This window comes from Rhinatrema bivittatum, chromosome 11, assembly GCF_901001135.1.
Source record: "Rhinatrema bivittatum chromosome 11, aRhiBiv1.1, whole genome shotgun sequence".
Taxonomy (NCBI): Eukaryota; Metazoa; Chordata; class Amphibia; order Gymnophiona; family Rhinatrematidae; genus Rhinatrema; species Rhinatrema bivittatum.
Window position 1 is genome coordinate 35418253 of NC_042625.1, and position 26534 is coordinate 35444786.

Genomic DNA, 26534 nt, shown 5'->3' on the forward strand with positions numbered 1-26534 from the left:
ACTAGAAAAGAAGGGCGAGAGTGCAAGTCCCTATTCAACAATTTATAGATTCTAGAAAGTAGTCTGGGGATTTTGTCCGCCTCTTTACAAAAGGATTCAAAGAGGGATACCGGTGATTGCAGATCCCTCTTCAATCCAGAGTCGCGTCCATAAGCCAACACCTGGAGATACCGATATCTTTCTTCGGGGCCTAAACCGTACCTGTCCTGTAGAGTTTCAAAAGGCACCCAGGTATTATTTTCCCATAGTTGAACACAGGAGGTAATCCCACTCCTCATCCAGACCCCATAGACCTGATAAGCTTTACCCCCTAAAAAGTCCGAGTGATAAAAAGGCCTGGAATTTATAGACCCATACCTATCTCCCACAAGGACTTTACGCCAAGAATGCCAAACCTGGAGCGTATGTTGGACAGGTGGCGGGGTGGACAAAAGATTCAACCACTCTTTCTTGGGTCTCCAAACCAAGGCCGATAGAGGGCAGGAACCTACTAATTCTTGCTCCAAAGCTACCCAAGCTTTGCTCCCATCCTTCTTGTGCCAATCGGTTATTGCCCTAAGTTGAGCAGCGGCATGATACCAAATTAAATTGGGAATGGCCAATCCTCCATGCAACTTTGGGCGATAAAGTACATTTCGCGCCACTCTCGGTTGTTTACCTTGCCATATAAATTTCATCAGACGCCGTTGCCATTTAATTAAACTGGCCGGTGGGATTGTTATTTATTTTATTTATTTATTTAATGTCTTTTTTATACCGATAACCGTTCACACATCGTATCGGTTTACAGTTAAACAGGAACCATTGGGCAGAACCCTTACATATAACATTGCAAACAGGTTAACTTTTGGGCAGGGCCCTTACATAAAAATTGAGAACAGCAAAATCACTATATACATATCACCAAAACTATACAAAAGATAAGTACATAAATAGCCGAGTCAAAGTACAAAATCGATAGGCATACAACGTAATCCGAGAAATAAATCATAAGTCGCGTATCAGATTCTAGGAGAATCACTTATTTAATCAGTAAGGATTTATGTAATGGGAGGTGATGTGTGGTAAGCTTGCTGGAAGAGCCATGTTTTCAGTTTTTTTTTGAAAGTGGGTGTGTATGATTCCAGGCGTATATCAGGAGGCAGGGAGTTCCATATAGAGGGGCCGGCTAGGGAGAAAGCTCTGTTTATAGTGGACGATAATTTGAAAGATTTGATAGGTTGTGCACGTAGGGTTCCTTGGAGGGCAGTACGTGTGGGTCTATTCGAGGTGCGGGGGAGGAGTGGGGGGTTAATCCATTTCAGGTTAGAGTTCAACAGACTTTTGTGGATGATGGAACAGGCTTTATAGAGAATTCGAGAGTGTATAGGGAGCCAATGAAGTTCGATGAGTGTAGGGGTGATGTGATCTCTTTTTTTCGTGTTTGATAGTATCCTGGCGGCAGCGTTTTGTAGTAGTTGTAGGGGTTTGATATGGGTAGCGGGGATGCCTAGAAAAAGTGCATTACAATAGTCTACCTTAGATAAAATGATAGACTGTAGTACAGTGCGGAAATCAGAAAAGTGTAGCAGTGGTTTGAGTTTTTTTATGGTTTGGAGCTTAAAGAAGCATTCCTTAATGATAGATTTAATGAAAGGTTTGAATGTAAGATGGTTATCAATGAAAACACCAAGGTTGCGAACTTGTGATGGGAAAGTTGTGGAAGAGTATGCAGGTGGGATGTCTGGGAGCGGTGGCCTGTTAGATATAATTAAAAGTTCAGTCTTGCTGGGGTTTAGCACTAGTTGCATGTCATTTAGTAATTTGTTGATGGCTGAGAGACAGGATTCCCAGTTGCGAAGGGCAGTAAGGAGAGAGTCAGAGAATGGGAAAATAAGTTGCACATCGTCCGCATAAATAAAATGCTTGATGTGGAGGTTAGTGAGGAGGGTTACCGGTAAAGTCTGGAATAGGTAGCAAAATCTAGAATTTACCGGTAAAGTCTGGAATAGGTAGCAAAATCTAGGTAAAATATTCATTTTAAAAGTGGCTACCCGCCCCAGCCACGAGATATGATAGCGGCTCCATTCTTCAAGTTCTTTATACATTTTAGCCACCATCGGAGGATAATTAATGCTGTAGATATCTCGATGGGCCCCTAGATAGACCCCTAAATATTTAATCTTATCCTTGGCCCAACGAAACCGAAAGGTCTCTTTAAGTTGTTTCACCTCCCCATCTGTGAGAGTGACATTGAGAATTTCCGTTTTATCCCAATTGAGCGAATAACCCGAAACCTGGCTAAAAGTCTTAATGATATCTACCACCCTAGGCAGCGAAGTCCTGGGGTTTGTCAGTGTTAAGATCACATCGTCAGCAAACATAGCCAATTTAGACGAAAAACTTCCCACAGTAACACCCATCACCCCTGGGTCCTCTCTAATCTTCTGCGCTAAGGGTTCTATGAAAATAGCGAACAGCAGGGGGGATAAGGGGCAACCCTGCCTCGTTCCCCGTCCCACTGGAAAAAAGGGCGAATATCCCCCGTTAACTTTTATGCACGCCCTAGGGTTATGGTAAAGTGTACGAATCCATGTGAGAAAATAACTTCCAAAACCAAACTTTTCAAGGGTCTGGAAAAGAAAAGGCCAATGAACCAGATCAAAGGCCTTTTCCGCGTCCATAGCCATCAACAAGAAAGGGAGCTTCTGTCTTTTAACCCACCAGAGTGAGTCCAAAATTTTCCTTACGTTATCTGAGGCCATACGACCGGGAATAAAGCCCGCTTGATCCGGGTGTATTAGGCGTGCAATATAGTTGTTAAGACGGTTCGCTAGGATCTTGGCCAGAATCTTAAGATCGATATTCAACAATGAAATTGGTCGATAAGAACCACATTTAGTAGCGTCTCTACCTGGCTTGGCGATCACTGTGATCCCAGCCACATTTGTATGTGGGGAAAATCAAGCGCCAGACCGTAATGCATTAAACATCTGGGTAAGCGGTCCCGTAAGCTCATCCTGAAAACTTTGGTAAAAACGAGCTGTGAAACCATCCAACCCAGGCGATTTGTTGGCCTTTAATTGTTTAATAGCAGCAGATACTTCCATTGAGGAAATCTCAGCATCTAAAGCGGTACAGTGATCCTCAGATAAGCGAGGCAGAAAGACACTATCTAAAAATGCTGCAATATCCGTTTCCGTTATATCCGTCCTCCCCATGTACAATGTAGAGTAAAAGTGTAGGAATTCTTGTCTGATACCCTCGTTAGTGGTCACCAGGTTCCCTTGCTCACCTCTCAGCTTAGTAATGAGATTCTGCATTTGTTTAGCCCGCAATTTGTTGGCCAGTAGTTTCCCCGCCCTATTTCCCCCCTCAAAAAAGGTTTGTTGTACCCTTTCCATATCATAAGCTATTTTAGCCGCATCGAGGGAGGCGATCTGCGCTCGACATTGATCTGCCTGCCGCAAGAGCTCCTCAGCAGGTCTCAGCTGATGCTGGCGTTCCAACGCCTCGAGAGTAGAACAAAGGGAAACCCGCTCTTGCAAGTCCTTCCGTTTGACAAAAGTCGCCCGGGCTATAAGCTTTCCCCTAATAACTGCTTTCAGGCAGTCCCAAAGGACGACAGGGGTAATATCCGGGGTAGCATTCAATTGTATATATTCCTTAATAAACTGGCGGCATTGAGCTAAGTAAGCCATATCATCTAATAAGCTGTCGTTCATCCTCCAGAATCTTTGCCCCCTGTCGTATTGGGGAAAAAATAGTTCCACCCCCGTTGGAGCATGATCCGACCACGTCAGAACTCCAATATGGGCTTTGGCCGCCCGATTAATAAGCCCCTTGTCAATAAATATATAGTCAATTCTAGTATATAAGTCGTGCGGCCGGGAATAAAAGGTATATTCCCTTTTTACAGGGTTATAAAACCGCCAGGTGTCTACTAACTGGAGATGACGAACTAGAGTTAAGAAGCCACCTCGATCCCTCTTAGAGACTGATCCACGCCCCTTAGATGTATCCAGGTCTGGGCTAATAGGTATATTACAATCGCCGGCTAAAATAAGATGACCCTCTAAATGTAATTGAATTTCGGTAAGTAAGGTGTCATAAAAACGTGCTTGCTGAACATTAGGAGCATAGATATTCACAATAGTAAACTTCTCCCCAGCAATCAGTATATTAAGCATAATAAAACGTCCCTCCGGATCAGAGACACTTTTTTGAAGTTCAAATACAAAATCCTTATGAAACAGCACACCCACTCCCGAGTACTTGGAAGATCTCGAGGCTGCTGACCAAAACTGCTGTGGATAAAGGGGTGAACGCATCAGCCGCTCATATTTGCTCCTCAGGTGTGTCTCCTGAACCAGGGCAATAGCAGTGCAGTTCCGTTGTCGATCCTTAAACAATAACCGGCGTTTATAAGGGGAATTCAATCCCTTAACATTAAGGGATAATAACTTAAAGGAAGTCATGTTGCAAGATCAGCATGAACCCCTGACAGGGGCTCATCCACCGTTGCATGGGCCTTCAATCTTGCTATAGTCACATCGTTGAATGCAGGCAGGTTTAAGCAAATAACTTGTCGAACGAGAAAGCAAAAAACCCCCCAACTCCCTTCCCCCATATCTCCCCCCACCCCCCCCACACACAAGAGATCATAAACAACATTGACCTCAGGACCCAATGTAGGAGGCATGGCACAGCAGAACTCCTGCTGCACCCCCCGATCGGGAAATGGAAAAACAAAACTGAATCTGGGAAATATTCAGCCATCCAGCGCCGCTGCAAACCGCACTACCAGGAAAAATCCGCTCGCAATCATATGGGTGCTAACGATGCAGGCTCAGGATCAGGTGTGCGTCGGAGCCGCTTCCCTCCTTTGCCCGCTCTCTGCCAACGAGGCTCATCCTTCCTAGAAGCATTAGGAGATTCTGGAGCCGGTTGTTCCGGAGCTGGTAGACCCGCTTCCTTAAGACTCGCCACGGCTTCCTTCCAGGACTGGGCTCTGTAGGACCGGCCCTGAACTGTGAAAATTAACCCAAAGGGAAATACCCAGCGGTAACGAATGTTCTCTTTATTGAGAATCATGGTGACCGGTCGCAGCTCACTCCGTTTTTTGAGTGTCAGAGGTGAGAGGTCTGTGAAAACTTGAATCTCGTGGCCATCCAACAGTATCTTCCCTTTCTGCCGCGCTGCCAAATATATTTTTTCCTTGACAGCATACTCGTGAAAACATACAATTATGTCTTTGGTCCGGTTAGCTATTTTGGGGCCCAACGCTCGGTGCGCCCGCTCTATTTTCACAACAGGCATGGCGGTTACATCCCTAGCCTCCCCTTCACCCGCGGCCTGCAACAGCTCCCTGCAAATTTTCTGGATCACCTGGGCACAGTCCGAGAACTCCGGCAAGTCTGGTACGCCGCGGAACCTTAAATTCACCCGTCTGTGCCTGTTTTCCAGGTCCTCCAGCTTCGCCGACAACTGCGTTATATCTTGGGCCATATTATGATTACTCTGTTTAAGTTGTTGAAGGGATTCCGTCTGGGCCTCCGTTAGGGTTTCGTACTCAAAAATCCGGCGACCCATGTCATTAACTTCTTCGCGCATATCCCCGACAGCCTCTCGAATCTCCTTTTTAAATGATTGTAAGTCGTGTCGGAGTTCCCGGAACCAGACCCTGAATTCTCCCCTTGTCGGGACTTCAGCATCAGAAAGGGGTTCTAGGCCTTCCGTGCCGCCCGTACCCTCGCAGTCGGGATCGTCCGCCATTTTGGGCAGTTCGGCCGTGCTCTCCCGACTTACTTTTCTGTAGGAAAACTGTTGTAAATCGTGTCCTTTTTTCCTACACGACATGGGTTAGTGACGCCTGGCCAAAATGCTGTCCTATAGGGAAAAAATAAACGCTGGATGGCATGAATTGCGAAAGATTCCCGTTGGATCGGTCAGGAGCTGCGGATTAAGCGACCGCTCGCTCCGCTGACGTCATCAGCCTCTGGTTAGGCTTTTTACTATGTTGAAGAGCATCTTAGGGTTATGTTGGAATTTGTTTATTTTGTTAGTGTAAAAGTCTTTTTTTGTTTTATGGATGAGTTTTTTGTATTCTGCTAGTTGTGCTCTGTATGTGTCGAGTAGTGTGGTTGTTTTGTTGTTTCTGCATGATTTCTCTTTTCTGAGTTTCCGTTTGGCTGCTCTGATGTTGTCATTGTACCAAAGGTTCTGATTTTTTGGTTCTTTTATTGTTTTCTTTATCATGGGGTTTATCTTGTCTGCTACAGTTCTAGTTATGGTAATCCAGGATGATGTTGTGTTTTCTGTGTTTGATAGGTCTATGTTTGTTAGTTCAGTTTGTAGATTTGCTTGAAGAGTTTCGATGCAAAAAGGTGGACGGTATGAGAAGGAATTAGTTGTGCTTTTTCTTGTTGTAAGTTTACAATTTGAATATAAGTTTGCATGGATGATAGAGTGGTCTGACCATGGTATTTTCGTTATCTTAGTTTGGTGGTTAGACCATATGTTAGTGTTGATGAAGACTAGGTCTAGTGTGTGACCTGCTTTGTGTGTTGGGCCATTGATGATTTGACTGAGTCCCAGTGATGAGAGAGCCTCAATGATTGAGGCGCAAGCGGGAGAGTAGGGGGCAGTGTCTAAGTAAGTTGAAGTCACCTAGAATAATTATGGGTTTGTTGGTTGATATTCTGGTCAGGAAGAATTCAATAAGTGGTGAGCAGTTCCGATCGAGAGTATTAGGAGGGCAGTATACCAGACAAATTTGTAGATGTGGAGAATCAAATAGTGCAATTTCCAGTGGGGAGTAATTTCATCTGTAGATTTTTTTTTTGATGATTAGCATAAGGCCTCCGCCTTTCTTTTTAGGTCTGGGTATTGAAAAAGTTCTGTAGGTAGAGTTATTTATTTGGTTGATTAGTACTGTGTCTGTGTTTTTTGCCCATGTTTCTGTGATTGCTTTGAAATCTGGTTTTTCATCTTGGAGAAGGTCGTTGACGATTGGTATTTTCTTAATTATGGATTGAGCATTAAATAGTAGGAAAGAAAGTGTTAAGTAGCTGCTGAGAGATTTATTGTTGTTGTGTGTAATGGTTGAGTGTTGATACTTGTGTTTTATTTTTGTTTTTGTTCCTCAATTGTTGTCTACGTTTGGATCATTTCTGTTGATCTTGAGGTCTTTGAGGGGTTGATGGTTTGCCATTTAATTGGTTGTTCGGTAGTTTTCCAGAGTTTGATTACTGCTGTCACTGCGGTTTGCACGAAGGGGTGCACAATGGAGAATGCCCCTTTGTCGCGACCCTACGCGACGCACAATATGCGACGCCTGTGGTGTCGCTCTCTTTAGCGCTCCGGGGCTGGTGATGTTGGGTGTGGTGGGCGGGGCTCCCGATCACGGGCGTCTCTTCCCTTATTGTATGGCTCCTGCTTTCTTATTTTTTTCGTTGCGGTGTTGCAGGGCGCTTGGTGGTGGGTGGGTTATTTCTCTTTTTTTGCGACGCCTGCTGGTGTCGCTCTCTTTAGCGTTCTGGCGCTGGTGACGTCGGGTGTGGTGGGCGGGGATCCCGATCACGGGCCTTTCGCTCGTGGTTGTCTCTTCCCTTATTGTATGGCTCCTGCCTTTTTTTTTTACATACATATTTTTTTTTTGATATTTTTTTATATTCTTTGTAAAATATATTTTATATACAGTCGTTCCAAAAGTAACATTCATCCTCTAGGTCATTAGATACTTTGTTGTAACACATTTTAGTAAGGCACATACTTTGGTAAGACACAATGAATCTAGGGAGGTGTTCTTATAAGTCTCAAGTGAGGAGATGGGACATTAGGCTAGTAGGTTAGGGATTCTGTTTAGTAGTTTACATAATCATAGGGGAGATGACATAAGTTGTTACTTGATAAAGTCTTTGTTCTTGTTATTGTTGACTCTGCATACTGATAGATTTAAGTTATGTTATAAGCGTTTTTAAATAACCAAATTTTTAATTCACATTTGAATATCTTTCTTTCTGGGATCGTTTGTAATATCTCCGGTAGTGAGTTCCACAGTTTGCGGCCTGCTGTGGAGAACATTTGATCTCTTATTTGGTCATGTGTGTGCTCTGGATTGTTGGTACAGTTAGTAGTCCTTTGTTTTGGGACCTTTGAGTTCATTGTGGTGTGTATGGTTATAGCGTCACACCGATTAGTCCATGTTTATCATTGGGGATGAATTTAAAAATTAGGGTTAATACTTTGAAATAGATTCGGAATTGTATCTGTAGCCAATGCAGTGCTATTAGCGAGGGAGTGATGTGATCAGATTTCATGGTTCCAATTAAGAGTCTTGCAGCAGCATTTCGTAGTAGTTGTAGGTTGGTTTTTTTATTTTTTTTTTTATTAGGCAGGTTGGGAGTTCGAGTAGTAGGGAGTTACAGTAATCTATATTTGAGAAAATTAGAGACTGTAGAACCGTACGGAAGTCTTTGAGGTTTAGTAATGATTTCAATATATGCAGTATGTGCAATTTTGCATATCCTGTGGTGATTAATTTATTTGTGTGTCTTTTCATTGTAACATTTTCATAATATGGAAATTACCTAGGTTTAGGGATGGAGGTTTAACTATGGAGGAGTTTCGCCTTAATCAGATGAGTTAATTTGTGTGTGTGTGTGTGTGTGTGTGTGTGTGTGTTTAATGTTAGTTTGAGATCAGTTAGTTCTTGCTGTATTGCCTTCATATATTTTGAGAGAGTGTCGATGCTGTATTTTCAAATGATGAGTCAAATGAATGTAGAACTGTCATCAGCATATAAGTAGGCAATTCCTATTTCCATCAGTAATTTACACAGAGGAAGCATGCAGATGTTGAATAGGGTTGCAGAGAGTGCTGAGCCCTGGAGGACACCAGTACTGATGGGGGGGAAGGTGTCAGATATATGGTTTCCCAGTTTTACTTGGAATGTCCTGTTAGATAGGAATGAAGAGAACCATTTGTGAACTCTTCCGTCTATTCCAATTTTTCTCAGCTGGTGGCATAGCAGGGTATGGTCCACAGTGTCGAAGGCTGCTGTTAGATTGTTAAGCACCAGGCTATGAGTGCGTGCCCAGGGAACTACCTCTATCGTCGCAGCCACTGATCCCAGCGTCTGTGGGTATGACCATACCAATGGAGAGACCGCCGATCTCAAGATCTGAACCTGCCCCCAGATCTTCTGAATGTGGGACTCTGGAAGAATCACCTTGCCCTGAGCTGTATCAAACCAGACACCCAGATACTCCAGGACCTGAGAAGGTTGCAGGTTGCTCTTGGCCAAATTCACTACCCATTCCAGGTGCTGCAGCAACTAAACCACCCTGCTTTGATACCACCCGGCTCACCGCATCAGACTTGGCTTAGATTAGCCAGTCATCCAAATATGGATGCATTAGAATCGCCTCCTTGCGAGGAGCCATGGCCACCACCACCAATATCTTGGAAAAAGGTCCTAGGTGCTATAGCCAAGCCGAAAGGCAACGCCTGAAACTAATAATGGCGGCCTAAGACCACAAGTGCAAGTGAATCGGAATGTGTAGGTAAGCCTCCGAGAGATCTAGAGAAATAAAGAACTCTCCCCTCAGTACTGCCATGATGACTGGCCTTAAGGTTGCCATTCAGAAATGGGTAACCCAAAAGGCTCGATTACCTCCTTTAGGATCTAGAATAGGTCAAAAGGAACCCTCCTCCTTGGAAACCAAGAGGTAAATGGAATAACGGTCTGTACCTTCCTGATCCTTTGGAACCGAACAACAGCCTTCAAAGTGAGCAGCCTCTACAATGTGGCCTGAACTGCTGCCTGCTTTTCTGTGGAATGGCAAGGGGAAACCATAAAAGCATTAGAGAGGAGGGAGAAGCTTCAAGATGCACCTATTGCGCACCACCTCCAAGATCCACTGATTGGAAATGATGTGGGCCCAACTCCGATAAAACAGCCAAGTGGCTGCCTATCTCTGAAACTGGAGGATGGACTCCCAAAACTTCATTGGGAGGATCAAGGAGCTCCGGAGCCAGAGGCACTGTCTTTACCTGGCTTCTTTGCTCAAAAGACCTCATAACCACTCAGGACTTCTCAATACTCAAACTTCTGGAAAAGTAAAAATGCCGAGTGCTCTGAAATCGCCCCTTCTCTGACAAAAACCGGGGCGTAGATTTTCTGTCTTCGGATAACCGAGGAAACTTGGACTCTCCCCATCTTCTCCAATTCCTCCCCAAACAATCGCCCCTTAAAGGGCAACTTGGTAAGATTGGACTTTGAAATAGTATCCACGGACCAGTTCCGCAACCAAAAGAAGTCTTTGGGCTGCAATCACTTAAGCCACCCACAAGCAGCCATATCCACCAAATCATAACCTACATCTGCCAAGCACACAGCTCCAGGTATGGCCATTCTCACCCAAAGCCTCCTGAGCCTCCTGGGCTATTTGCAATCCAGCCCTGGCCACCATACAACAGCAAGCAGAGATTTATAGATTCATGGCCACTGCCTCAAAGGCCTCTTTCAAAATTGCCTCTTCTGATCCTGAGCATCTTTTCAAGCTGCACCTCCTTTCCACCGGAATGGTAATATGTTTTGTCACTGCTCAGACCAGGGCATCCACGTTGGGGAAACTGGAGCTGCTCCCTAGCCTTAGGATCCATAGGGTATAAAAGCGCTAATGAGCAACCCCTTTTAAAATTGGCCTCAGGAGAACTCCATTCCAGATCGATCAATTCTTGGACAGCCTCATGCAGAGGAAATAACCGTGACACCTTTCACAAACTAATTATCACAGAATTCTTCTTTAGATTCTGGGCCACTGCAGGCAAGGCTTCTTCACAACCCAGGGCCTTCAGGGTCTGTAAAATCAGGAAGACACCTCGTCCCTGTGAAAAAGCCGAAGCATTGTCTTGTGCGGCTCTGCATCTGCGGGAATCTCTCCCTTCCTCCAAAAACGCCTTGTCGGGATCCCCCATCGAGGATCCCGATTCTTCCTAGGAGTCTCCCCCAGCACGTCCCCTTCTCTGCTTTACCCATCTGGGGGGGGGCATGACAGACAAAGACTTTTTTGACCGCTTCCGTGAACCTGAGACTGCTGTCGTGGGCGATGCTGAGATTCAACCCAGGACCCTTCCCTGCTCCTTACAAAAGACATGCAGGCTTTTAAAAAAATTCCATCCATGACACAGTGGAAAGATCCATTCCCTGAGTAGGTAAAGCCCCTTCCTAACTCACCCCTCTGGGAACTGGCAGGAGAGGCAGCAGGGAAGACTCAACACCCCACCCTCCCCTGGAAGAGCGATTGTCACACTTCCCTCCTGTGAGCTGGGAGCTCCTGAAGTCACTGCAGGGACATCTCCTTGAGCCTCTGCCCATTTCTGGCAAATGCTGAGTGGTCTCCTGGAGCTAATTACCCGATTATGACAGGCAGAGCAGACACGCAACTTTTTCCCGCGCTGCTCTCCAGACGCCATCTCTCCCCCTTTTGCGCTTCAGTGGCATTACTGCAAGCCCAAAATGGCATCTGCTGTGTACCTCCTGCACTGCCATAGCATTCCGACCACTCTAACACTATCACTCTGGACCCTGCTCGCAATGCGCTCTTATGTGGCATTTTACTCCTGCCTCTCCTTGGTGCGTTAATTTATAAACTGTATTTACCGCGCTGAAACTGGTAAAGTTGGGGCAGAGAGCAGGTAGAGAGGAGAACACGACAGAGAGGAGAGGGAGAAACAAATTAACATGGCTGAGGCCAAGGCTCCCTTATCCTACCAGCACTCTCCCTACAGAACTCTCCCTCTGTCAGGCAGAGGGCTAAGGCACCAGCCTTCACCTTGCTCCCCACCTGGTGTTATCAGACACTCAACTGAAGGAGTGAGCAAAGGCTATCGTCACGGGAGGTCAGAACAGCCTGTTCAATCCTGACAGGCCGAAGTCCACAAGCAAGGATGCATGTCCACCACCTGCTGGAGATGGAGAAATACCGGCTGGCTGATGTCTGTCATGAGCTATATGAGAGGAAGTGAGTCATTGTTCTCCGTTTCCACCTGCTGGTTGAGTGTACAATCCACTGGTGTGGACTGGCTTGCCCGGTTGAAGAGGAAATAAGCAATATTACACAGGAACATAATCCTTCTAAGTAAGTGCCTTGTTCATTGTAAGACATATGTTGTCATTGTTTTCTACTTGTTATAATGTCAACCAGAGTGATAAGTAATTCTGTTACCTGAACTTCGGTATAAAAAAAAGTTATAAATAAATAAATAAGTAGGAAGAGAGTACAAACATGTTGCACTGGAAATGAGCAAGCTTCATCTGGACCTGTGGCCGGGGCACAGTCAAAAGTTGGTGGTATGGAGATGCTGCAGTCTAATAGCAGGAGACTGCTAGCCTTAAACACTGTGGTGAAGAAACCTGTGCATTACTGTGGTAGATAGCCAGAGTGAAGGGTTATGGCATACTGTATCAAAGGAATCCATAATGGATGATTCCCTGTATGTATCCAGATCAGTCCAGACTCCTGGGTTTGCCTTTCTGCCAGCAGATGAAGAGAGAGAAAGTTGCTGTCATCTTGGCTCGGATAGAGGTCAATACTGAGGGACTGCAGGTGGCACACTGGGTTATGTACAGTGTCAGTGAAACCTTCTCTGGCTCCACCTGCTGGCAGGGAGGCAAAACCCAGGAGTCTGGACTGATCTGTGGTACTACAGGAACAAAAATTATCCAAATTTTCCCTTTCACCTACCATAGATTGTTTCATACAGGTAAGAGGTGTAGAACAATGAATTTTATAGAAGTGGGTGCAAGCCAAAGATTTTATGTGGCAGAGTAGAACATTGCTTAGAAGGAGCTGAATTAGTTAATTCAGGGTTTTCTAGCACCCATATTGGTCTCTCAGGGACTTAAAAAAAAATGTTATTTTCTTATGGGGTGTACATGAAAAATAAAAGATACAAGAAAATAAACTATTACATTGAATACTCTGCATAATGAGAGATGCAGGATTACGGTATACTTGCCCTGATAAATCTGGCTGTGATTCAGTAATATAGACACTGAAACGTTTTTTCGCTGTAGCAGCTTCTTTCAAAACTCTCAGAACCACTCTGGAGTAAGCATGAGTTAATATTCTCTGTTAAAAAAAAACAAAAAAACCCGAACAATTAAGAGTTCATCTGTCAACAAGTTTAGTAGGAAAACATTTCTTGATACTTAGCAATATCTACTAGAGTCTGGCTGATCTATTCTTCAAGCAGTGAGAGAGCCTACAGAATTCAAAGTTTTATGTTCTTAGCTGTAATAATTTCTGTTTTGGTTGGAGAAAAACAATCATCTAAATTCTCCCCCAATTTTAAATGCTAATAAAGAATCAGGGCAACCATTGGGCCCCAGCTTGCTTGTTACCTAGTGATCATTCAGAGAGCATTTCTTCTCCCTGTACTGAGAGCTCTCTCTCATTCTCATTTATTTTACTCTCCTTAACTTTTTAATGCATTTTCTCTTCTGAAAGAACACTACAGTAGCTTTCCTTGTCTGGTAAAAAGCATAATTTCCAAGGATCTGTGGTGTTGCCACTAACTCTGTGTGACCCTGGGCAAACCCCCTTTCCCTCCCTGGGCTTTATTTTATTCATGTACTCGGGTAAAAGTAATACCATCTGTTTTTTGAAGCTTTCCATGCAGTCCGGGTGCCTGAAATGTGTTATAAAAGTTATCCACCCTGGAAGGTGGCTACAGGTTTGTTTCTGAATCATTAGTTGAAATCATTTTGTAGGTAGAAGGAATTATATAAATCCAAATTATTAAAGATGGGAAGTTTTGAGTTAATTTTTCAATATTTCTATTGGTTACCACCAAAAATCTCTAATATTGTGCTAATGATTCCCTGTTACTTTCATTCCTAAGGGGCTGAAGGTTTGGGGCACTGATCCTTTCTTTTTTCTTTCTTTCAATGCTGCTACTGCTTTTCAAAAACTCTTGACTACAGGTGTCCATGTTAAGTTCCAATAATGGAACGTCACTCATGCAAGTCCCCTATCTCCACAATACCAGTGTCCTTTAGGAAGCAAAGCCTGTAATTCCAATACAACATGGCCACTCACCGCCCCATCTTTTATAAAAGTATGACACAGTTTGGCAATCTTGTTTCTTGACAAAGATATTCTCGCTAGGAAATCTTCTCCTCTTTCAATCATCACCTTTTTACATTTTGAGAAGTCCTGCAAAATGAAGTCAAAAAACATACATTAAATAGATTCATTTTATAGAAGGCAAATGAAATAATTACACAGGTTACTTGGACTTACAGATTGCTCTAATGAAGTGAGACTGATGAACCTTAAGAAAAGCTCTCCCCCTGAAGAAACTGCCACAGAAGAGTCAATACCTGACAGAATCTCAATGGCCTCTTTTAGATTTGCTCTTAAACCTTGAATTGTTTCACCTAGGAAAAATAATCCCATCAGATTAATGCACATTCACTTTACTTCCAACTCTTTATTTAAAAAGCTTTTTGAACATAAACACCACCACATTGACTTGGCATAGACATATCAACATACTGTTAAAGTACAAAATAGGAGATCACATATCATCCATTTCTCGCCACTTCCAATAGGGCCTCCACAGAGCAAAGTATTTATCTGTTTGTTTTTTTTAAACACATATGATAATTTCTCCATTAAAGCGATATCTACCACATTATTTTTCCCAACACAGGACCGTTGGAGATTGGCTCATCAGTGGAAACACCGTTAGTTTTGCCGCATGTAATCTATGCCCCACCAGTTTTCTCTGACCTCTCATTTCCCATCTGTTAGACCCACTTCTCTAGCAAGAAGAGAGTAGTGCTAACAACCAGCTGCTGTCCAAATAGGTCTGAAATACAGACACTTGAGACCAGAACTTTGAGTTTCCTGACAATCCCACCACATCTGACTGTCTGCACTCTCTCCAGCAATATTTATTTATTTGTTTAAAATCTTTTCTATACCGTCGCTAAGTTATATACCATCGCAACAGTTTACATGTAGGCACATAAATTAAAGTAGGTGAGATGTGTACTATAGTACATTCTAACAGGTGCCACAATAGGTTCAGTTACAATATATTATATAATACAATCGATTGTTTAGTGAAACGGTCATGACCAGGTGTGCTCACGTTGCTGAATTTTACAAGAAACACTGATATGCGGTATAGCCTATTTACAGCCTCAGGCATGCATCTAAAGGCACGTTCCTCCCAGCCCAACACAGTAACCCAAAAACTTGTAATACTTGCACGACCAAATATGCCCTCTGCAGCTCCACATGTCAAAACAGGCACTGAATGATACCCGCCTGAAATGCCCAGGAGGAAAAGCAGAGGGGCGGATTTTAAAAGCCCTGCGTGCCGGCGTGCCTATTTTGCATAGGCTGCCGGCGCGCGCAGAGCCGCGGGAAGCGCGCAAGTCCCGGGGCTTTGTAAAAGGGGCGGGGAGGGGGCGTTCCCGAAACGACGCGGTGTTTCGAGGGCGGGCCCCGGCCCGGGGGCGTGGTCAAGGCCTCCGGACCAGCCCCCGGGTCGAGTGACGGCGCGCCAGCAGCCCGCTGGCGCACGCAGGTTTACGTCTGCTTTTAGCAGGCATAAATCTGCCAAAGGTAAGGGGGGGGGAGGGCGAAGGAAAGTTCCCTCCGAGGCCGCTCCGAAATTGGAGCGGCCTCGGAGGGAACAGCAGCGCGCGCTGGGCTTGGCGTGCGCAGGTTGTACAAATGTGCACCCCCTTGCGTGCGCCGACCCCGGATTTTATAAGATACGCGCGTATCTTATAAACATCCAGCGTACTTTTGTTCGTGCCTGGTGCGCGAACAAAAGTACGCGATCGCGCAATTTTTAAAAATCTACCCCAGAGCCTGTGAACCACCTTAAATTGCGTTTCATGAAGATTGGCACGTTCTACAAGTTGTCCCAACCCAGACAGGGAAAAGCGGATATCATCCTCTTCCAAAGCCAATCCTAAATCCCTGGCCCACCTCGCAGTAACAGATGAAAGGGAATCAGTCGTCCAATAATCCATTAAACCCCTATTAATTTGAAAATTAACCCAGATTGAGATGTTAGTTTAAAAACCATCCCTTCAAATTTCCCTGCCTTGAAAATCTCCTGATTACCATGCAACAGAGATTCAACATAATGGCGCACTTGCAAATAGGCATAAAGGGCTCTATTCTCCAAGCCATATTTGTCTTTTAAAGTTTGAAAGGTTAACACCCCCAGTCGAGATTCCATTAACATTTGACCTATATTGGTAAGACCAGCTGCCTCCCAGTTACAGAAAATAACATGGTCCATTCCCGGCAAAAAATTGCCATTCCCCCGAAGTGGCAAAAAGAAAGATCAACACTGTAGGAGAGAGCCTATATTTAATCCTCACCCATTTCCATACTTGAAGGGCAGATGAAAACAACGGATCTAACCTTAACCTTAGTTCCTCCATGTAAAAGATAAGACACCCTAAGGGTTTCAATAACCCCCTAGCACACAAGAACTATGATGTATTCTCAATTCCCAGAGCAAACAAAAGAGGAGGTGGTCTCCTACTAATAACTGAAAATAAACTTAAATGTAAACTGCTAACCATAATACCCCGAACAAACCATGAAATTGCTATGTTTGAAACCCTCAACATACAAATATGTCTTATTTACTACCCTCCAAGCCTCCTTGAACTAAATAGATCACCGCTAATAGAATTCTTCACAACACACTTAAGTACAACAAAACCCACAATAGTATTAGGAGATTTCAATTTACATATGGACGTACATCCTTTATCAAACACCTGCCGAACATTAATGGACATTATGACAGCCCTAGGGTTCACACAAAGCAGGACACTCCCTTGACCTTACATTCATAAATAGTAGCTTCTTAGAACACATTAAAACAAAGTACTCACAAATTCCATGGTCTGACCACTTTCTAATACAGTCTACCATTAAATATACGAGGCCCCAGCCAAACATAGAACGGAACCAACAGAATTTAAATACCAACCATCATTCAACATTGAAACATTAGGAAACGAACTAGACAAAAAACTAAAAAAAATTGAGTTCAAGGATGGCCACTCAGCAACAAAAATATGGACAGAAACAATGAATAAGCTAGCAGACGAAATCAACCCGATGAAACACACCCTCATCAAAGAACCAAAAACAAACAAACCCATGGTACAACCAAAATATAAAAGAAATAAAGCAAAATCTGAGAAAAAAAAGAAAAAGACTGGAAAAAACACAAAACCAATGAAAACCTAACTAGATATAGAAAACATCTAGCCTACTACAAACAAACAATCCTTGATGCTAAAAAACAATACTATAGAACAAAAATTGAAAAATTCTCAAATAATCCTAGAACGTTATTCACCATAGTCAAAAACCTTACCAACGACACAACAGAAGCTCCCACAGAGTTACCTGAAAACAAATGTAACGAAATAGCTCAATACTTCGATGACAAAATTGGAATTTTGTTTTTAAGGTTTCCAAACACAACAAAACAAGAAATCAAAATGCACATAAGGGCCAGTACACATTGGTCCACATTTGAGGAAACAACAGAACCTGAAGTTGAAACCATACTAAAAAAGATAAACCCAGCCCCACATATAAGTGACACCATACTGACAAACGACATCAAAAAACTAGCCAACAGTCTCCCCCACATTAACAAAAATCATAAACCTCTCCTTAGAGGAAGGATCCCTTCCAGATAACCTAAAAGGAGCAATAATTAAACCAATAATAAAGAAAAAGAACAGTGACCCACTTATACTGAGTAACTACAGACCAGTATCAAATCTACCACTAATAGCAAAATTAATAGAAAAAAATCGTTCAGAAACAATTAGCCGAACACCTAGACAACAATAATATACTATACCCCTCACAGCACAGATTTTGCAAACATTACAGCACTGAAACCTTACTTCTCTCATTGACTGACAGCATAATGAGAGGTTTTGACAATGGTAAACATTACATCCTTCTAATGCTTGACCTATCCTCTGCCTTTGACACAGTAAATCACGATATACTGCTAAAAAGACTCGACGAAATTGGATTAAAGGAAAAAAATAAAGCCTGGTTCAGATCGTACCTAAGTAACAAATATTATCAAGTTCAAATAAAAAAACACATTGTCAGAGAAAATAAATCTAGCAACTGGAGTACCACAAGGATCAGCACTCTCCGCTACACTCTTTAATATTTACCTACTTCCACTGTGCCATCTTCTACCAGGCCTGGGTATCATACACTACATATACGCCGATGATATTCAAATATTACTACCAATCGAAGACTCACTGGAAAAGACACTAAACCTAGCAATCATGTACCTTGACATCATAAAACTACTAAACCAAATGGAGCTAGTCATTAACAGAGAAAAAACCGAATTCCTCCACCTTGAAAGAAAAAACATGACAGTCATCCAATCTCCAATACTACTAAAAAACAATCAGAAAATTGAAATAGCCGAGAAAGTACGGAACCTCAGGGTAATAATAGACACAGAACTCAGCCTCAAACAACACATATCATTAAAAGTCAAAGAAGGATATGCCAAACTAATGGTCCTCAGGAAACTTAAACCATTACTAAATCAAACTAACTTCCGAACTGTCCTACAAGCTTTAATATTTGCCAGCACTGACTACTGTAATGCCCTACTATTAGGATTACCATACACGACAATAAGACCACTCCAAATACTCCAAAACTCGGCCGCAAGAATTTTGACAGGCAAAAGAAAAAGAGATTACATCACTAAAACACTAGCTGAACTACACTGGCTGCCAATTGAATACAGGGTAAAATATAAAACCCTTTGCACTATACATAAACTAATCCACGACAAAAAAGCTGAATGGCTAAACACAGCACTCCGCGTCCATGTCCCACAAGAAACCTGAGATCTGCCAACAAAGCCCTCCTAACCATCCCCTCAGTCAAAACTGCAAAACTAACAAGTCAGAGAAAGAGCACTATCATTGGCCGGGCCGGTACTATGGAATACCATGCCCATAGAGGTAAGATTACAGAGAGATTACAAAACTTTCAAAAAGAGCTTAAAGACATGGCTCTTTAGAGAAGCTTTTTCACAAAGCGAGCGAGAAGGAGAAAAACTCTGAAAGCTGTACACACAAAACCTTTATACAGCACTAGCACTTTTTATGTATGTACGTCATGGTTTGTTTACTACACCTCTTAATTGAATGTATAATCTAACCGTCTTTATTGTAATCACAGGTCAGATTTGACAACACTGAACATATAGCCATTATTGTGAAACTATGTTACCGAACTTATCAGGCACCTCCATTACTAATAATAAGAACAGATGCATGTACAATTTACTAAATGTGCCTCTATGTAAACTGTTGTGACGGTAATATACTGAACGACGGTATAGAAAAGATTTTAAATAAATAAATAAAAACAACAAAATATCTGTGACAGTATTCTCTTCCCCGAGCCAGTCCTGCACCACCCAAAGAAGGCAAGCCACGTTATAAACTTGTAAGTTTGGCAATTTGAGGCCACCATCCCGAAATCCAAGCTGTAAATGCACCAATTTATTTAACCATTTTATATACCGAAACTTTCACAAATAACTTCAAGCCTGTTTACAGCATTGTTTTTAAAAAAAGACAATACAAAATAAAATAACTCCTATTCCATTACAAGTTACAATAGTATTGATAAATTGTGAGATGAGAGTAATCCGCAGCATGACATCCAATTTTTAGGAGCCATATTAGCAGCATTTGCAGTACATAAAGACATTTTGGCAGAATGATCATTTTAACCAATGGTCTCCCAAGACCAGGTCTCCCAAGGGCTGCCATACCAAGACAGTGGAAGAAATTGCCAACTATCTAATGAACGCCTTGCACTGTCCATCAAAGGATTAATATTTATCTGATAAATCCATGAGGCGGGGTGGCTCCAGGAACCTGGTTAATGGCGCAATCAAATTCTCGATGCGGGGGCAAAGTATCTGCGGCCTTCTTGGAGAACACATCGGCGAACTGGCTGTATTGAGTAGGCAGGCCCTCCAAGAGTGAGGTACAGAGGCAGCTAGAGGAGGAAGTTACTCCCTTAAGGCAGGTTTCATGGCACGCTGGGCCCCAGCGAGTTAGTCATAAAGATGTCCAGTCAGACTGCGGGTTGTGGCGTTGCAGCCAAGGTATACCAAGTACAACTGGGTGGATGGCTTTCGGGATGACATATAGAGTAATGTGTTCCATATGGTCTGGTGCGATGTGACATTCCAAGGGAACGGTGTGGTGCGTTATTCTCCCCGGAAGGGGATCTCCACGGATGGAGGAGAGAGTCGAGGGTCTCTGGCATGGACAAGTAGGAATGAGTAGTTGTTCTACTATGTCCTGCAGGATGAAGTTTCCTCCAGCCCCAGAGTCCACCAGGGCCAGTGTAGGGAATTCGTGACCTCTGCAAAAGAGGGTCACAGGCAAGTAAACGGTGGAGTAGGTGAAGTTATGCCTAGAGTCACTCCTCCAGTGAAGCCTAGGCCTTGGAGTTTCCCTGACAAATTGGACAGCAAGCAATGAGATCGCCCGATCCTCCACAGTAGAGACAGAGGCCCACCTTGCGGCGTCTTTGCCGTTCCTCCGGAGAGAAAGGTCCTCGTCCTAATTGCATAGGATCGTCAATGGTCCCCTCAGTGATGGGAGGAGTTCAAGAGGCAGGTGAAGATGGTCGTGGAGGAGTAGAAGTTGCCATGCACCTTCTCGAGCCTTGAAACTCACGAGCCCTCTCCTGCAGGTGGCGGTCGATCCTGGAGGCCATCTCGATGAGGGAGTCAAGCGAAGATGGAAGCTCCCGGGCTGCCAGCTCGTCCTTAATTTTAGCCGACAGCCCCTCGAGGAATATAGTCCGGAGACAGCTCTCCTCCCAATGGAGTTCCGATGCTAAGGTTCTGAACTCGATTGTGTAGTCCACGAGAGAATGTCCTCCTTGACGGAGATGCAGGAGATTGGACCCAGCTGCTACCTGTTTCCCCAGATCCTCAAACACAGTCTGGAACAGCTCCAAGAAACAAGAAAGATCTTGCAACACTGGATCTGAACGTTCCCATAACGGAGAGGCCCAGGCCAGGGCCTCACCTTCCAAAAAGTACAGGATGTAGGTAGTTTTCATCATGCTGTCCAGAAAGAGGTAAGATTGAAGGCGGAAATGCATACTGCACTGATTAAGGAAGCCCTGGCACAGGTGGGGTTCGCCGGAATAGTGTGGAGGTGCAGGCAGCGGAATTACCGGTCAAGTGGATTCTGGCATCACAGGAGGAGTCTGTGCTGGTGGAGGGGTTATGTGAGTCTGGATCACCGAATCCAAATGGGTGTTGAGTTGCTCCATCGAGGACGCCAAGGACTCAAGGACTCAGGTCTGGCTCCAGAATCCTCTGGGCCAGACCTGGAAAGGCTTGCAGGGCTGAGGCCTCCGCCGAATCCATGGCCTTGGTTTACTGTTATGATTCTGAGAGGTGGATCCTTTGTCCGAGGTAGAGTTGGCGCTACCTGAGAGAGAAGACCCTCAGAGGTCCCTACTGTCGGAAGGTGAGGCTGAACTGATGCAGGGGCCGACTGGAGCTTCACCAATACTAGCCCCGTTCTCCGTGGGTTGAGCCTTTGGGTGCGTGGGGCCGGCTGGACTTAGGTGGGCCCCCGTGAAGACAGGAGAAAGGTCTGTGTTCAGTCTGAGGTCGGAAGCCTGAGGGAGGTTGGAAGCCGGTCCAGAAGTCAGAAGATCTGTCCAAGGAGGAAAGGAGCGGGAGCTGGGACCGGGCAGGAAGACAGGAGCAGGTCCGGGGAGGTCAGGCTGTGGAGCACAGGATACAGATACAGGAACTCGGAAGCAGGAACTCAGCACTAACACAGCAACAGGAGCCAAGCAACCAAGAAACCAAGGCAAGGTGTGAGGAGCAGACCTTGCCTTAAATAGCAATCAGGTAGGAGAAGCCGTGACAATTTCCCGTCGTGGCCCCTTTAAATATCAGAGATCAGCCGCAAGCGCGACTCTAGGAAGGCCCTGCGGGGGAGGAGTCAGCAATCAGGAGGAAGGCAGGCTGGAGATGTGGCCATGTTCAGTGGCGACTGGAACGGCCGCAAAGAGATCATCAGGGATGGCTGCCTGCTCCTGCCGGCACTTCAGAGACAGCCCATCCGTGGACCACCGCAGCCAGCGGCCATAACATTATATGACAGGGGAGATCTCCTAAGCTAAAATATGGTTAAAACTAGGGATGCCAAAGGGCTTGAGTTGCCAAACTTCCAATTATTGGGCATGTAGGTTAGCATGTCTGTGGACATGGTTGGGTATAGATCCAACGCAGTCATGGCTGTCTTTGGAGGAGGAAAAAACAAGGAGATGCAGTCTGACAACCTTGCTGCATATGTTGCAGTCATCCAACACATATAGGAAGATTACACAGAGACATGTTATAATTGCGCATACACTCAAAACATGGAGGGCGTTGATTCGCCATGTTCAACCAGTGGATGTTGCCTGCTCCTACTTGACATTTGTAGTGTGCAACCCTACCTTACAATTTAAATGAGAGGGAGATAGCATGATGATCAGATATTGTGCACACCAAAATATCAGGCTGGAGATTTGCAGTCATCACTCCCCTGCTACAAAGAAAAAAAATCAATCTGGCTATAAGTTTGATGCCTTGGAAAGAAGTATAGTTTCTACTGCTTGGGTTCTTCTCTCTCCATATATCCACCAAAGCATACGGTTGTATTAGATCTTTAATGCCCCTCCCACTATCATCTTGAATACTCCGTGTTTCAGATCTATATAAAGCCGGTTGGAGGTATGTATTCCAGTTGCCTCCCATACACACTCTTGTTGAATCATATCCCATTAGAATCCCTTGCACCTTAGTGTAAAATTCTTTTTGTCCCACATTTGGCTCATGGATATTCATATATGTGATCAAATGCCCATATAAAACTACCCTCTAGAATCACACAGACCCTCTGAGTCGTAGCAAGACTGGTGTATCTGTAGTGGAAATTTTTATGAATTAAGACACAAACTCCACTTCATTTGGATCAATAAGAAGCAGTATTTACCTGCCCAACCCAAGCCCTCTTTAGTTTTGCATGCTTGCAACCCACCAAATGAGTCCCTTGCAAAAATACAACACTTGCCCCCTTTTGCTTCAGAAACTGCAATATCCTTGATCTTTTTACAGGGTTCAATATTCCCCGAACATTCAAGGACATAATTTTACCTTCAGCCATTTACCAAGAGAAAAGAAAATCATAATAGTACCCCATAATATCATTGCAATTACCAACATATCAATGCCAATATCAAAAAGCCATCTCTTATAACAGAGTGCACATAATTTTGTGTTATCAAAACAGAACTTGATGAGTACCCTTTTTTACCCCGAACCAACTCGCCCCCTCAACCTTCCCTACACCACCCGAACTCCCCCTTTCCTCAACCTCCCCAATTTAACCTTTATATCTCCTTCCCCATCTCCCTACCCAAAAGCCCCCAACTTAAAAAATCCCTAGTCCCACAATTTCCAAACAGAATATAGAAGATAAACTTCAGTGCAACCATTGAGACACTGCAAAACCTTTGTTCATATAGATAAAGTGATAATCCAGCCAACTGACTGGACACACCAGCACAAAAAACAGTAAAGCAGCAATCTCCAGAGGCAATGAACAGGCCCCAGGGATGCCACTCAGCACCAAAGTTAACAATAAAAATGAAAAAGAATAAAAAATGAAGGTCCATGAAAAAAGAAAAAACAAAAAGAAAGCCACAGATGATGGTGAAAGTATATTATCGCTTTTGAAGCCAGCGACCACAGGACTTCTAAAATGATCCATTAGATGAAACGCCTTGACTTCCACAATGTCTCGCCTCTGGAATCCAGCCTGGCATTTGGCACAGGTCTGTGATGAAAATCTGTAGATCCAACTGCGTGTTGCAATATGTTACCCCACAGATAAGTATGGTTATGACAGACGTGTACCACTGCATCATGCCCGAGTACAGAGAATTTTGCATTCCGGTGACTCCATTGCCCACTGCGGATATCTCTTCTGGTGGTGCACACTTAACATGGGCCTTCCTGCGCTCACTGGGTCCATTATTAAAAAAAAAACAAAATTACAATCCAAAACACCAATCCAGGATGATCCAATGTAAATATAAAAAAAAAAAAAATCAGAAAGACCATAATTGAAATTACATTGTATAACACTCTTGTATTCTTGGATTAGTCACTGTTGGAAACAGGATACTGAGCTTGATTGACCCAGTATGGCATATGTTATGTTTTTATGTAAATGACTAAGGTTCTTTACTGTACCTTTATCTCTCTTCAAAAACTCTAGTAAAGTCCGAATAGCTGCTACAGCAGATGCAACATCTGGATCCTCTTTTTGAGTTTTAAAATACTCAATTATCTCTAAAAGATATGACGATAAAAAAGACAATGTTTTAATAGCATAGAATATTTTGTAATAGCCACACATCACAATGTTTTGTAATGACTCAATTCAAAACCTTATGCTGCCTTCTGAAAAATATACACTCACCATTTCAGGCATTTTTGTCAGATGTTTGATGCATGCTGAGGCCTCAGGCATTGTCAGCACCTGAAATTCTATTCATTCAGAATTTTAGGCAGAATTCCTGACAAGCCATGGGGAGGAGTGCTTGAGCCATCCTCCACGAATGACACTCACCTCACCCCCTCATTACCCATGGCCTCAGAATGTGACAATCATCAAATGCTGCGACAGTCACTTCATTTATGTAATTTTATGTTTTACTGTTAATATGTTCCTTGAACCCTACTACATACCAGTTAAAAACAGGGCTTTTGCCTTCATCTAGTTTGCTCTTGTATCCACAGTCTGAGTGTGCCCACCCCTCCATTACCTTGAGTTGCCTCATACTATCACCTGCTGTATCCACGGCCTCAGAGTGTGCTTAACCCTCCATTACCTTGAATTGCACCATGTATTACCTGCTGTATCCATGGCTTGAACCGGACGCCTCTGTCCAAGAGGAGAACCGGAAAGCAGGAAGGAACAGAAAGGGTACGTTATGTATTCTACAGAGTGCAGGCAGCAAGAGGGACATCTTTTACCGGCGCACCCCGGCTTTCTACGGCGTCTCCTCGGGGCCAAACTTCTCTCGTTTTATTTTTCTTGTAATTGCGCGATGCAAAAAAACCCAAAATAAAATATATCAAAATAATAGGGGTGAGCACTACTCACCCCGGCCGGTGCCTCACCCGAGGCGCTTTCTGCAGCACACGGAATGTGAGCGGGGAAGGGGGTGGGGGAGGGTATAGTTTCCTCCGTGCGTCACTTGCAGACCGAGGCCCCGCCTTATGGGTCACGTCATCGGCAGGCGCCGGAGAGAGCCAGCCCGCCTGCCACCTGCGGCTGTGGGTCCGCCCGGAAGCAGCTCGGGCTGGCACCTGCGGAGGTGATGGCTGCTGGTAAGAGGGCGGGTCGCAGTGCCAAGAATATCAGCGAAAAAGTTGGAAATGCGCATGGATTAAACAGGATGTGTTGGAATAGTGGGAGTCATTATTTTCTGACACTGGAGAGGATTGTGCTGCTGCTAGCACCACCCTGGGATGCCGGCACTGGGGACTCCTATGGTCCCTTATTGGTGATGGAGTTAGTTGTGCTGCGGTTTCCATGAAGCACGAGTCAAAAACAAATTTCCGCCCTCCCCCCCGCAAAAATCGTTCACTATAATTATGATCTGAGTGTCATGATTACTTTTGCTTTAAATTCATTATTGGCACAGTCAGTTATTGGTGAGCTATGGATGCAGCTGTGATACAACTGAAGAGTTTTGATCTGGAGAAATGGTTGACGGTTAACATAGTGCATTTTGTGTGTTTTGTCTTTTATTTATATTGTAATTGGAACGTGCTACTTCCTAAATTTACCAAGCGAATTTCTAATTACAGATTGAGCTGTTTTTTTAAATGTTACTGTGCAGCATTTTTTTTTTAAATGTGATTATGCATTATTCTAGTTTAACAGAATATATGTTCTTTTCAGATGATGAAATCAACATCTTAGTTATTGTAGTTGACGTAAACCCCATCTGGTGGGGAAAGCAGGCCCTTGAACAGTCTGAGGTAAGAAATACTACATTTAGGGTAATGAGCATTTGCTGTGTGTGCTTTTTAGGTGTATTTTTATTACTGTTCTGAAACAAAAATTCATTTGTTGCTTGCTTTTTTTTAATGGAAATGTTTTATTCTTCTCATCTTTTAATAGTTCACATTGTCCAAATGCATTGATGCAGTGATGGTGTTGGGGAATTCACATTTGTTTATGAGCCGTAACAACAAACTTGCTGTAATCGCTAGCCACATTCAAGAAAGGTAAAATATATCCTAATGTAGATTGATCTGTGTTTTCTCAAATGTGGCCTCAGGGATGGGATTTCTAGATATTCACAATGAATATGCAT

At 43.8% G+C, this 26534-nt stretch overlaps 2 protein-coding genes across 2 annotated transcripts in view; one reads left to right on the forward strand and one right to left on the reverse strand.

The window, feature by feature from the left end:
* The window catches only part of EIF2B1 (eukaryotic translation initiation factor 2B subunit alpha), a 44415-nt gene extending 19150 nt beyond the window's left edge, over positions 1–25265 (reverse strand). The window contains exons 1-5 of the mRNA XM_029571201.1: positions 25060–25265; positions 24397–24495; positions 14292–14428; positions 14088–14204; positions 13006–13118 (exon numbers count right to left, since the gene is read on the reverse strand). Coding sequence (XP_029427061.1) covers positions 13006–13118; positions 14088–14204; positions 14292–14428; positions 24397–24495; positions 25060–25072 — 479 coding nt within the window. The 5' untranslated portion in view covers positions 25073–25265. The remainder of the gene's footprint in view (positions 1–13005; positions 13119–14087; positions 14205–14291; positions 14429–24396; positions 24496–25059) is intronic.
* A 350-nt stretch (positions 25266–25615) lies between these two features.
* The window catches only part of GTF2H3 (general transcription factor IIH subunit 3), a 36439-nt gene continuing 35520 nt past the window's right edge, over positions 25616–26534 (forward strand). The window contains 3 exon segments of the mRNA XM_029571200.1: positions 25616–25866; positions 26117–26196; positions 26339–26445. Of these exon segments, the coding sequence (XP_029427060.1) occupies positions 25821–25866; positions 26117–26196; positions 26339–26445 (233 nt within the window). The 5' untranslated portion in view covers positions 25616–25820.